Source organism: Schistocerca americana, chromosome 3 (assembly GCF_021461395.2).
Source record: "Schistocerca americana isolate TAMUIC-IGC-003095 chromosome 3, iqSchAmer2.1, whole genome shotgun sequence".
NCBI lineage: Eukaryota > Metazoa > Arthropoda > Insecta > Orthoptera > Acrididae > Schistocerca > Schistocerca americana.
In genome coordinates this window covers 860,596,563-860,610,479 of record NC_060121.1, presented here as the reverse complement: position 1 = coordinate 860,610,479, position 13,917 = coordinate 860,596,563, and the positions used below count along the sequence as shown (strand labels likewise).

Sequence of the window (13,917 nt, the reverse complement as noted above, 5' to 3'; positions counted from 1 at the left end):
CAGTCAACATTCGTTGACATGTCCCATAACCAATACCCATTTCATCCGCAAGGTCTATAATGCTTCGATGTCGATCCGCATGAACCAGTTGTTGAAGTTTGGCAACAATGTCTGGTGTTGTGCGGCTAACGGGCCTTCCAGTGTGAGCATCATCTTCGGTGTCTGTACGGCCGGCCCTGAACTGAGCAAGCCACTCAAACACATGCGTACAGCTCATGCTCTGTCCCCCAAACACTTGTTGAATCATTGCATGGGTCTCTGTAGCACTTTTCCCAAGATTCACACAGAATTTGATGCACATGCACTGTCCTGTTCGCGGATCCATCGTAAAATTGCCACGCAGCAAACGCAGGAGTACATCGATAAAGTTTAAAGGAGGGCAGCACGTTTTGTATTATCACAAAATAGGGTAGAGAGTGTCATTGAAATGATACAGGATTTGAGACAGACATCACTAAAACAAAGGCGTTTTTCGCTGCGGAGGAATCTTCTCACCAAATCTCTATCATCAGGTTTAACCACATGATTAATATGATTATTTAATACAGGATCGAACTTTGCAATTAATTCTACTTGTCCTAAAAAATTTTCATTACCTTGATTTCCCAACATTTCATGGTCACCTCGTAATGGAAGATTTATTTTGGCAAGAAAACATACTTTGGAAAATAACCTTAACAAAATCGATCTTGATCTGTTTTCTTTGATCTTCAGTTGCATGATCAATTAATTTTTATATTTTACTTTTCTGCAAAAGCACTTTCCACATGCACAATTCAGTAATATGATTGTGGGACGGTTCATAGTTAGAGAGAACTTTCATAAGTCCTTGCAAGTCTCTTAAACCATTTCTTGTGGTAGCACCAGCACTTGAATTGAACAACTTTCAACAAAAGCAATACACAGTATCTTTTGTCTGGGAATATACAATCCATGTTCGCTTACCTTTTTCATCATTTGAAAGATGATGGAAGCAATGAAAAACAGTAAAAAAACCTTCTTGTCTCATTACCCACAGGAAATGTGACTCTTTTCACTTATGTCTTGTGAATCTTCCTTAATTGCTCTTATCCTAAAATTGTCTTTGGCAATATATAGCCAGATTCCCGGCTTGCTAAGATCATCAACTTAAGGCTGTTACCTTCCTTTGATGATTTTCTTTCATCTTGGCATGCTGCAGTTTCCTCTGCAGTAAGAGTATTATTAGCTATTTCCACTAGCGGGACAGTTTCATCTGCCACTAGTTATTGCACAAAACATACAGTTCTTCAGAATTATCTACTGATGAAGCTTTAGTAGCACTACATTCTTTAATGTCATGCTGTGCATTCACTGAAACACTGTCAATTGAGTTTAAAAATTTATTTTATGAATGCTTTTGCCAGAACTGCTCTTTTAGGATGTCACACCTATGTTTTCTTTTTTCAGCATCCAACAAGTATTTACAATCCATTTGACACTCTAGCATAAAACAAACCACAGGTTCTAATAGCATCAGACACAGACCGCAGACTGCCTAATATTCCTGTTACATTCCTGTGTATTTTGGCCATTTTCAGGTACCTCGTCGTATAGTGATTTTTGAACGTGATTATCTGCTGTTATTGCAGAACACAAGTACTCTTTCTTCTCTTTCATTCTTATTTCTGAAACCATAACCTCTCTCCAGTAATTCTCTGCTTAGTAACTGAAAGTTTGAGTCCCCCATGATTATTTCATTTTCATCTTCTGCATGTGACATCAGCATGTACACCTGAGCTATAGTTGTTGGTGTTGGTTTGGAGCTTTCTGTTAAAGAAAGCTTAAAATTGGTAATAATATGAATAATCTCTAATGGTAGAGCACTTACCCGCAAAAGGCAAACGTTCCAAGTTTGTGCCTAGGGCCGGCACACAGTTTTAATCTGCCAGGAAGTTCCATATCGTTGCACACTCCACTGCAGAGTGAAAATTTCATTGTGGAAACATCCCCCAGGCTGTGGCTAAGCTGTCTCCACAATGTCCTTTCTTCCAGGAGTTTTAGGTTTACAAGGTTTGCAGGAGAGCTTCTGTGAAGTTTGGAAGGTAGGAGACGAAGTACTGACAGAATCAGAGCTGTGAGGACAGGTCATGAGTCATGCTCATGTAAGGCAAAGGTCCTAAGTTTGAGGCTTGGTCCGGCACACAGTTTTAATCTGCCGGGAAGTTTTATACACACATTTACTTACAAGAATGTTCGTTCATATGCAGAATTCACTTGTAAAAACTATAAAATCTTTGTCTCCCCTCATCCTCTGTGTTGAGTGACCTGCCCCTCCTAATCCTCTTGGCTCACTGAAGAAGAAACTAACAGTTCCGAAAATAAGAAATTGTTTTTTCTGCTTCGAATAGCAGCATTATTACCATTTCATCCCCTGGCTGGTCATTCTGTCTCCTTGCCATGTTCTCCTTCATGTTGACATCTGATGACAATAATAGAATCCAACAGTGCTCCACTGGGAAATATGTAATATAAATAATACCAATGTTATTTGCTACTAAGGCTGTAGTTCAGTGAACCACAGACTTCTTCTGAAGATTTGAAGCACTCATTAATTAATGACTGGCTATGCAGGCTTGAATTTTTGAAAAACATGAATTATGTAATCCAAATCAAGTTTTGGCACACAGTTATAATAGCAATCACACAATTTTGTATTCTTTTGTGGCAGTTTCTATTAATAATTGATGCACATTACGGAATCACTTTGCGAGCTAATGTGTTAAAAGTACCAAAACCGTTAAAACTTCAATGTTTTAAAAAGATTGTTTTTTAATTTATCCCTGTTGTGATTTAAAAGCAGCTACAAACTGCTAAGTGATTTGAGATATAAATTTATGGTTACAAGTAAGCGTGATGGGTAAGGGATTCATTTAGCACTGTCCCTATGCAATTCACTGGATTCTTGAAATGCTTGCTCGTATCCTCAAAGAATACCATTAGTATTTGAAAATGCTGTTGATACATACTAATGAAAAACATAAAAGCTTCATAGTTTTTGCAGGTATATTGAAGGTACGATTGCAGTAGATGCTTGCTAATATCAAACTTAATGTTGACTGTAATTGTTTTTTGTTTCTGCTCTTCTTAAGCTGAAAGTTGCAACTCTGCTGCAAGATCTACTGCAAGAACGTACCGATGCTCTTATGGCTGAAGATAAACAGAGAGAAGAACGAATAAGGCAGTATGAACAAGCTGGTTTGGAGGCTCATCTCTCTGAACAAGGCTGGTGCCGGAGGGTTGTCCAGTTGCTAGCAAGCCAGGCTCAAGTTCCTGCAGAAGGCTTCAATAAGGTAAGTTTCCTGGTATAGGAAGAGTTTAATGAGGATGACAAAGGAAATTTAGATTTATTTCCATATTTGTTTATGAAGGTGAATAATTATTAGTGAGAATATTTTTGTTATTTCTTTTACCTCAGGAGAAATCATTAAATCACATGAATTTAATTACAGATTTCATTTATGTGTATGTGTTACCGGCCAAACCCAATTTCAGGATGAACTAGTTTCACCTACGTCAGACTCGTTCATCCTCTTACTGAGAGGCTAAAACAGTTTAGCCTAGGTCGAATGGTTTATCATAGTTAGAATTTACATGCTTTAGGATAAACTGGTCTGTCCTAGTCTGAACTAATTTCACCTAGTTTGTATCTTCTATAAGCTTTTCAAAGTAAACTGAATAAAGGAATAGAAATAAAATAGTCAGTATTATTCATTAAAGTTATTTATTAATTGATCAGTAATTTCACATTTATCACTAGATCGACTTATCTGCAAATTGGTTATTTACTTATTTTTGGCACTTGGAATTGCAGCGTATTTTTTCTTACAATTGCATTTGTTTGTTGTACAGTTTTTCATGCAACTGCATTTCACAAAGCCTTGCCCTGATCCAACGGAATGTTTTGTGGTTGCAATCCTTAAAGATATTTCAATATCCTGGTTAATATCTCCCACATCTAAAAACTTCTTAATGCAGACATCAAAATCAAAAAAAAAATAATAATATTTTTTTTATATTTTATTACAAAAAATTATGAAAAATTTTAATAAAATTATACCTGCAATAATGTTGGGAGAGCCAGTCCTGACAAAACTCTACCATCTGGTGAGCAAGATGTATGAAACAGGCGAAATACCCTCAGACTTCAAGAAGAATATAATAATTCCAATCCCAAAGAAAGCAGGTGTTGACAGATGTGAAAATTACCGAACTATCAGTTTAATAAGTCACAGCTGCAAAATACTAACACGAATTCTTTACAGACGAATGGAAAAACTAGTAGAAGCCAACCTCGGCGAAGATCGGTTTGGATTCCGTAGAAACCCTGGAACACGTGAGGCAATACTGACCTTACGACTTATCTTAGAAGAAAGATTAAGGAAAGGCAAACCTACGTTTCTAGCATTTGAAGACTTAGAGAAAGCTTTTGACAATGTTGACTGGAATACCCTCTTTCAAATTCTAAAGGTGGCAGGGGTAAAATACAGGGAGCGAAAGGCTATTTACAATTTGTACAGAAACCAGATGGCAGTTATAAGAGTCGAGGGACATGAAAGGGAAGCAGTGGTTTAAAATCCATGGAGAAGAAATAAAAACTTTGAGGTTCGCCGATGACATTGTAATTCTGTCAGAGACAGCAAAGGACTTGGAAGAGCAGCTGAACGGAATGGATTGTGTCTTGAAAGGAGGATATAAGATGAACATCAACAAAAACAAAACAAGGGTAATAGAATGTTGTCGAATTAAGTGGGGTGATGCTGATGGAATTAGATTAGGAAAGGAGACACTTAAAGCAGTAAAGGAGTTTTGCTATTTGGGGAGCAAAATAACTGATGATGGTCGAAGTAGAGAAGATATAAAATGTAGACTGGCAGTGGCAAGGAAAGCATTTCTGAAGAAGAGAAATTTGTTAACATCGAGTATAGATTTAAATGTCAGGAAGTCGTTTCTGAAAGTATTTGTATGGAGTGTAGCCATGTATGGAAGTGAAACATGGACGATAAATAGTTTGGATAAGAAGAGAATAGAAGCTATCGAAATGTGGTTCTACAGAAGAATCCTGAAGATTAGATGGGTAGATCACATAACTAATGAGGAGGTGTTGAATAGAATTGGGGAAAAGAGGAGTTTATGGCACAACTTGACATGAAGAAGGGACCGGTTGGTAGGACATGTTCTGAGGCATCAAGGGATCACAAATTTAGCATTGGAGGGCAGCGTGGAGGGTAAAAATCGTAGAGGGAGACCAAGAGATGAATACACTAAGCAGATCCAGAAGGATGTAGGCTGCAGTAGGTACTGGGAGATGAAGAAGCTTGCACAGGATGGAGTAGCATGGAGAGCTGCATCAAACCAGTCTCAGGACTGAAGACCACAACAACAACAACAACAACAACAACAATAATGTTTTTGAAGTACGTCATGTTTGGTGCCAACTTTGTAGAGGCCCTCATCAGTCTTTTGAAGTATTACTCCAATTATGTTTCGAAGGTCACCTCTGCCTTTATCTACATCTGGGATAGGTATGGTTACGTTGTCTCCAATGCAGCTGGTGGATGGGATTTGTCATAAGAAGCTTTCATGCTTTTAACTTGTTTTTTTAATTTTTCTAGCATTTTGAATGCCTTTTGTGTCAATTTTCACAATGTTATCATCATCACTGTCTTCGCACTGTTCAGTATTGCTGTCATCTTTGATTGCCTTCTTTAGGTCATCTTCATCCTAAATATCATTTATGATTTGTTGAGGCAACGACAAGGAAGTGGAAAATCCTGCTCTAGGTTTGACTCTGAATAATGCTTTGTAAGGTGATTTTTTTATGCCAGTGTGGTTAGTCAATTTTTCATGAATCGGACATACCTTAATCCTTCCGACCACTTCGTCGAATTGTTGTCCTTATCATATTTTCAATGTCTTGGTTGGCATGTTCAACAGAACCCTGACTTTGGTTGTGCCTTGGTTTTCCATGCACAATTTTCAGTTCTGACAAAAGCTTTTCGAGTTCACGTATAACATTATTGACAAATTCTCTGCCATTATCAGATGGAAGAAGGCATGGCGCCCCAACAGTTAGGAATATGTCATTCAAATGATAAGCCACTTCTTCAGTCCTCTTTGATATTAACGCATGAAGGAGAACATATTTTGTGAGATGGCCTTGGTATATTGGAATGAATTTTAAATTCCCATCTGGTTGTGTTGGGAAATCAATCAAATTGACTTGGCATCTGCTATTCATTTCCGAATGGAGAATTGGCTTTGAAACTAGCCCTCTTTCCTTTTTTGTCTTCTTTTGTTGACAAACATCACACATTGATAAATAGAGGCATTTCCTTTGTGATATTGGCAAATATTTTTGCTGCCTCGGCTAACATCTTATCGCGACCACCATGAGCCACAGCTACATGAGCTGTGTCAATCACATCATTAAGTTCGTCAGCCGGAACAAAGTATTTTATATTCGCTTCACACCATGCAGTGAGTTTTTTCACTTCATTAATTTTCAAAACAGCAAATTGTTTGTCTTCTTTCTTGTAATAATGATCTTTTTTCCAACTTTTCTGCTTCTTCTGCTTGTTTAACCAAATATGCATATTCATCTACTGATAACACATTATAATGAGAAGACTTTTTGTTTTCACTCTGCAAAATTTCCTCCAGAAACTTTTCTCTCCACAGCTTTTGATTGGCACTCGTCAATGCAAAATACCGTTCAAAACAAAGAACAGTGCAAGTGGAGAGTGGTTGAGAAGTGAGAGGGGCGAGCCAGAGATGATTCGGGGATTCCTGTTCATACAGGCAGCGACATGCGGTCTGACTAGGCAAAATTAGTTCAGACTAGGACATACTAGTTTATCCTAAAGCATGTAAATTCTAACTACGATAAACCAATTCAACCTAGGCTAAACTGTTTTATCCTATGAGTAAGAGGATGAACGAGTTTGACCTAAGCAAAACTAGTTTATCCTAAAATCGGGCTCGGCTGGTAACATATGAATCAAAGTATTGTGTTACAGGACCAACGATGGCTCCATAATAACTTTCCACAAAGGTGCTGTGGGGGGTGACGTGGAATTCATTTGCACAGGAGTGGGCATTAAATAACAAAATTTATTTTTGGTGACCTATCAAGGCATATAACTGTGTGAATCACAATACTCTCCTAGATAAACAAAGATTTCATGGCGTTGATGGTATAGGCAAAAAAGGATAATGTCATATCTGACCAAAATAATGCAGAAAGTGGTACTTGATAATTCAAACAGTGTAAGCAGGGGAGATTCTTCTAACCAGGGAGAAATCGATTACAGGGTTCCACAAGGTGCTCTCTTAGGTGCACTATGTTGTTGTTGTTGTGGTCCTCAGTCCCGAGACTGGCCCGATGCAGCCCTCCATGCTACTCTATCCTGTGCAAGCTTTTTCATCTCCCAGTACCTAGTATCTCATATATTTAAACAATCTTCCATGTAATACAGGATTAGTTCTTTTTGTGGATGACACTAGTGCTCTGCACATCTGGAGGTACCACACCAATGACGAGGATATAATAACTAGAGTGGAAACTTCACAATTTTTAGGCGTCCATGTTGATCAGAATTTAAACTGGGGAAAAAAAGAACTCATTTTGAAATTCCTAAAACAATGTAGTCCAGTCACTATGGAAAATCCAGGATGGAATAATGACAATATTATGAAAAGGATAGATTGCTACTCACCATACAGCAGAGATGTTGAGTCACAGATAAGCCAAACAAAAGGACTGTTAAACAAGTAAGCTTTTGGCCAAAAGGCCTCCTTCTGAATTTGACAAAGCACGCATGAACGCGCGCGCCCACACACACACACACACACACACACACACACACACTTTCTCTCTCTCTCTCTCTCTCTCTCTCTCTCTCTCTCTCTCTCTCACTCTCTCTGATGGAGAGGCAGTGTTACTGAAACAGTGACTGCATCTTCAGGGTATCAACAGACTCGTTCTGCTAACCACATTAGCGATGATCACACATGAGAGGGACAAGACACAATATCTCAGCATATTTGATAACAGCTATTTGATCCCAAGCATGTAAGGCATCCAATCTGCAAAACTGTGTAGACAGTAAGCTTTCTACAGGCTGTCATCAAGAATAATACAGGATCACTCGTAGCTAGCTCACACTGTAAGAGTTGAAATGTCAGAAACCGTCAAGTAGAATAATTGCCAATTCCATGTTGAAGAACTATTATATGTGAGTAACTATTTTATCCAAAAACCATCTGCTCACTTTGGATCTATAAGTTATAAGCCTACATGAGTATTTCCACTTGCCATGTATTGCAGAACACAGAAATAAACACAGGCCCAAGAGCACCACCATTGCTGAATTCCAAAAAAAAAAAAAAAAAAAAAAAAAAAAAAAAAAAAAAAAAAAAAAAAAAAAACTCTGCGGAACCAACTTTTACTGTCTAAATTAAGTTTGTGACGAGCAAAGGACATTTTACTGAAGTAGGTAGTTAGACACAGATCTAGTGCTTGCAAATTGATTGGATTGACAAAAAGAGCAGAAAATTCAACAAAACTATATCACAAGCTTTCTTCATTAATTCTGCCAGCTGCATGTAAGAACTGAGGGCGGCCTCAAAACACAAGCAGCTGGCATCATTTGTGCCAATATGAGCCACAGCTTGCAGCCAGCTATACTCATTCCACCCACTAATTGCCTGCAGAACCTGCTTCACCCTTTGACAGACATCCCATGTGGAGTGTGGACACTGGCCTTCACATTCTCGAGCTGTCTGCGATTTCCCTGAGAAGCTCTCTTTTACTTACTTAATGTGGAGCTCTCGACTAGTGAAACCATCCTCTGCACTTGACCAGGTCATACAGGGTTGCCTGCAGAAACCCCTTCACCCTCTGATGGACATACCGTATGGAGTGTGGACACTGGCCCTCATTCATGAGCTGCCTGTGCTTATTTCCCCAAGGAGCTTCATTACTCACTTAACATTAGAGCTCTCAGTTAGCGAACCCACCCTCTGCACTTGACCAGGTCATTCAGGGAAATTAGCCACAGCACTAACAGACAGATGTTCTTTCAGCAATGGGCTCTACATCAAACCTGTTTTTAAGGCATGAGGGGTCAGCCACATGGCCAGTACGCACTTTTGACTTATGCCCAGAAAATCATGACGCTTCACTGTTCATCATTCACCCTAAGGTGAATGGGAACCATGTAAGACAGGCTTATCAGAAGGCACTGCTGTGTCAAGGATCCCAAGCAATGCTAAAAGCTCTGGAGGCACCGCAACTCTCACGATAGATGCTTTGATGACTTTACAACCCAGGGAAGCAGTTTGAAATACACAACTGTTTCCTGCTACTGATCAATTCTCTCGGCACACGTACTCAACTGGCACACTTTACATATGTTCAGCCATACAGCAAAAAATATAGTACTAACCTAACCAGTTATCATTTTCAAGTGCAGTCTACAAAGAAATGGATCAGAGGTTTATAACAAGTATAAGTTTGTCAGTTTATACCTGTTGTATCTTTGAGCTGTTTCCTTGTCGACAGCACTTGAAAATGTACTGTAAGGCCGAAATTGGCCAATTCTGCAAGATACAATAAAGTGAATACTTGACAAAAACAGCCAAGACAGAAAACTTCAATTACAGAATGATAAACCCACAGTGGGAGTTACCATTAAAAATACCAAATATTGCGCAAGATGTAAGCTCATTTGCAAATGAGTTGACCCTGCTGAAGTGAGATAGATGCTAAGAAGTAAAGCAAGTATACACATATCACTTTAAAATTTTATTGAATACTACTACTACTACTACTACTACTACTACTACTTAATATGTTTTCATTTTTTGAAAAATGGCTAACCTCCACATTTTTCTTCTTTCTTCGTAATTTTTTAAAGGGGATTCATGAGTCTTGAGTACTTAGGCCCTGATGTAGCTAAATCTGCCTGTGGGAAAGCTTAATTTGCAACAGAATAACAAAACTGATTTCTTGATAGATGACATAGTAATGCATAAAGCTGGATATGAAACCATGAAGTTAGCAGATAACTGCAGCTCTGCAAAGATGAAATTAGCAGCAAGTATGACACCTTTGCCACAGTCATTCAGTGATGTCCCCATGAAACCTGAAATTTCTAAAGATGTGACAAGGGCAGGTAAGCAACACCTGAGTACAGCCACTGTGAAAATCTAAAAAAAAAAAAAAAAAAAAAAAAAAAAAATGTTACCTTCGTACAGCTATCCTTTGCATTTATTAAGCTGAATGAGAGGACATTTCTTGGACACTGTCATTGGCACAGAACTGTTTCTGTTGCTCGAGAGCAGGACTTTGATTAGTGAACCTAAAAATGAAGATTTATTGGACACACTGGAATTTTTGGATTAAAACTTTTGAGCAAGTAAGTTATCAAGAACTTGTTAATGCTATTTCCTTTCCTTTAATATTTTATTCTTAACATGATACACTCATTTAATTTATATTACTTGACTTCCGTTGCATGCCTGTCTCGTTACCAGTTTACACAAATAAAATTCTTTTTTCACAATCCAGCAAACATTTTTTGCTTCTGGTGTAAATTCTAGTTTTTTGTAACTCAGATACTTTTCCACATCAATTCAGCAAAGTATTGACTCTGTTTTAGCTTGTGATACAGTTGAACATTGAAGAATTTTACACATCCTATTTCATTTCATGAATTCTCATTGATGTCTATTACTGGTAGAAGTGACTTTTATTCCTTCAAAGCAGCACAAAATGAGTATTTGTGAGATTAAAATTTGACTGTTTGCTGTGAAACATTTACAAGCTTGTTGAGTTGTCGTCTGGGCTTTGTCTGAATTTGATTGAGGTTGGTATGCTTTTGCCACCAGGAAAAGATTTTGTTTAGCAGTCCTGTAAAGACATTCTAAGGTAATTTATGTACATTAGACCAAATACCGATATTTGTGTGCCTCCCTATCTTATTCAACCTGTCCCTAATTCAGAGTTCAGTTTTGTTAATGTGGTTAGGGTAATCAGTGTGACACTATGCTTCCTGTTATGAAGGTAACAAGTGGTTCAAATGGCTCTGAGCACTATGGGACTCAACATCTCAGGTCGTCAGTCCCCTAGAACTTAGAACTACTTAAACCTAACTAACCTAAGGACATCACACACATCCATGCCCGAGGCAGGATTCGAACCTGCGACCGTAGTAGTCGTGTGGTTCCGGACTGAAGTGCCTAGAACCGCTAGGCCACCGCGGCCGGCTGAAGGTAATATTCCATCCATATGACATGGGTGCTGTAAATGCCATAACACTTTAAGTTTTCCAAGTAAATTTTCTTTGTGATGAACACAGTCAGAGGCCTCAACAAGGACACAGAGTATACCGATAGTATTTCTTTTTTAGCTCTGCCAGGAGTTGTGGATCATATATGGCTTTATGTATAGATAATTATTTGTGAAAGCCAAACTGAGAGGAAATTAACAAATTATACTGTGAAAAAATCATTAAATGGTTTGTTGTAGTCCACTTACTTAGAAAATTAAAACTGACATGTTATAAGAAGTGATTTGCTTATCCCAGTTTTTATGGTTAAAAATCACTACTGCACATTTGTCAGTCAGGAAATACCACTTGAGCACTATCTGATTACAGTGACAGAGCCAAAGTAACAGCAGATACTAATAATGTGCTAGTTACTACCAGAAGAAAATAATCACACTTGGTGGGCTACTGATTTCAGTGTCATCGTTCCTGTGTTAACAAGTTTCTACTAAATCAATTTTGCCTGCCTCGTTGTTTTTATTTGTTTGTTGCTTAACAAAGCAGCTAGTCAGGAGCTTTATCCTTGAATGCATTGATGGATTGATTCAAAACTGTTGGACACTAAACAACATGGTCAGTAGTGCCCTTTCTCAAGATTGTGGTACTGGTTTATGAGTAGTAGTTAAAATAAAAAGCAAAGGTATTATAACTACAGCCACAGTAGTAAAAAATTTCACATGCAATCACCAGTGTATCTGTTCAAACTGTTGTCACACATTAATAAAACAGCAGATGGCAGGTTGATCACAAAACTAATAGGATGAGCAAGCCACATTTAAATTGCACTGCAGTCCGACACCACGCAAAATGCGAACGATTTACTTATACCTAAAATTGAGAGCAGGTTCCTCAGTAGACCAAACACCACTTCCTATTAGTAGACGAAACACAGGACATTAATGCACCATGAGTGGGGTGCCAAAAACAGTGCATTCCAGTGGATCTCCATGCACAGGAGGTAAGGATGCATCATTGGGCTGTGTCCAATATGAAGGTGAGTGAGGAACACTTCATCCCTTCTCAGATATCGAAAGGAAGTGTACCATGAGTGAGTAATTGGTTTGATTGATGCAGTTTTTTCTTGGCCACTTCCAGCAATTGTCTTTCCCACTCTCCCAACACTCTGTCACCCGTGGCACATATGGGATGTTACAGGAATTGTTGTATTGTCCTGGCAGGCTGCTTTTGCTGTTCTGTCAGTTTTCTCATTCCCCTCGACCCACGTGTACCCAGGCACTCAGCAGGAGGCCACCTCTTTATTTTGCCTGTGTAGCAGGTGACTAATGCCTTTGACCATCTGAACTATCCTATCTGCTGGGAACATTTGCTGAATAGCTTGCAGAGCACTAAGAAGGTCTGCATAGACAAGAAACCTTCCACAGTGAGAAGTCTCGTATGCTCCAGTGCCTTCTTGATCACCCAGAGCTCTGCGTAGTACACTGAGAAGTGAGTTAGTAGGGGGATTTTAATGATTAAAGCTGGGAAGATAACAGAACACTGCATTGTCCAGTTGCTTTGAACCATCAGTAAAAACTGCCATGTGCTGACAATACTTCGATAAAATGACATTAAAAATCCTTTTTAAAACCATATGCGGAGTGTATGCCTGTGAGCTGTCCACTTGTAATCAGTGAGCTAGTAATCTATGTAGCAGTTTGTGCATTTCATTTTGTAACAGTGATTATTAGTATCGCCTTCAATGCCATCTAAAAAACACTGAACTCGTTTTGTTGGTAGTCTGAGTTTGTTGTCTGCCTGTGTGCTGTTCACTTGTGTTCAGTGGACTAGTATTCACTTTAGGCAATAGTGAAAATTCTGCAGAGCAGATTTTAGTGTCTGTTTATCCTCCTTGTTTATATTTTGTATACATTCACCTCAGTAGTGCCACAGCCAGATAATTTTCACCCTCGTGGGGCTGTGTTTGTACTTTCTCTGTTACACCTGACTGCTTTGTATTTATATACGGATATGGACTATGCTTGTTGTGAGCATTCATGAAGAGAATTGGCTGCTGCCTGTAAACAGTTGGATGGTGTGTTGGGCACCGTTGACAGGCTTCTGGTTCCTGCTCAAAGCTGTGGTGACATTGGGGCATCAGTGATGAGGCTGCAACACCTTTATGCCATTGGAATCCCCTGGTGACCTGGTTGTCACTGTGTCTGATTGGTCTGTCTTCACTCAGAAGGGAGTGACAGACAGGATGGGTTTGTGTGCCACTGAGCAGAAAATGAAAGAGGGAATGGGCTACTGACTCCTTACACCTTAGCACAAGGCTGAGAGAGCAGGTGTGGCCACAGGTATCACAAGGAATGTTAAGACAGGTTGTTGTGGTCTTCAGTCCTGAGACTGGTTTGATGCAGCTCTCCATGCTACTCTATCCTGTGCAAGCTTCTTCATCTCCCAGTACCTACTGCAGCCTACATCCTTCTGAATCTGCTTAGTGTATTCATCTCTTGGTCTCCCTCTTCGATTTTTACCCTCCACACTGCCCTCCAATACTAAATTGGTGATCCCTAGATGTCTCAGAATGTGTCCTACCAACCGATCCCTTCTTCTAGTCAAGTTG

General features: G+C 39.0%; 1 protein-coding gene across 2 annotated transcripts in view; it reads left to right on the top strand.

Moving 5' to 3' along the window:
• Positions 1–13,917, top strand: part of LOC124605537 (nucleotide exchange factor SIL1) — a 113,456-nt gene that overhangs the window by 92,832 nt on the left and 6,707 nt on the right. For both annotated transcript variants that reach the window (XM_047137290.1, XM_047137291.1), the window contains exon 5: positions 3,111–3,311. In XM_047137290.1, coding sequence (XP_046993246.1) covers positions 3,111–3,311 — 201 coding nt within the window. The remainder of the gene's footprint in view (positions 1–3,110; positions 3,312–13,917) is intronic.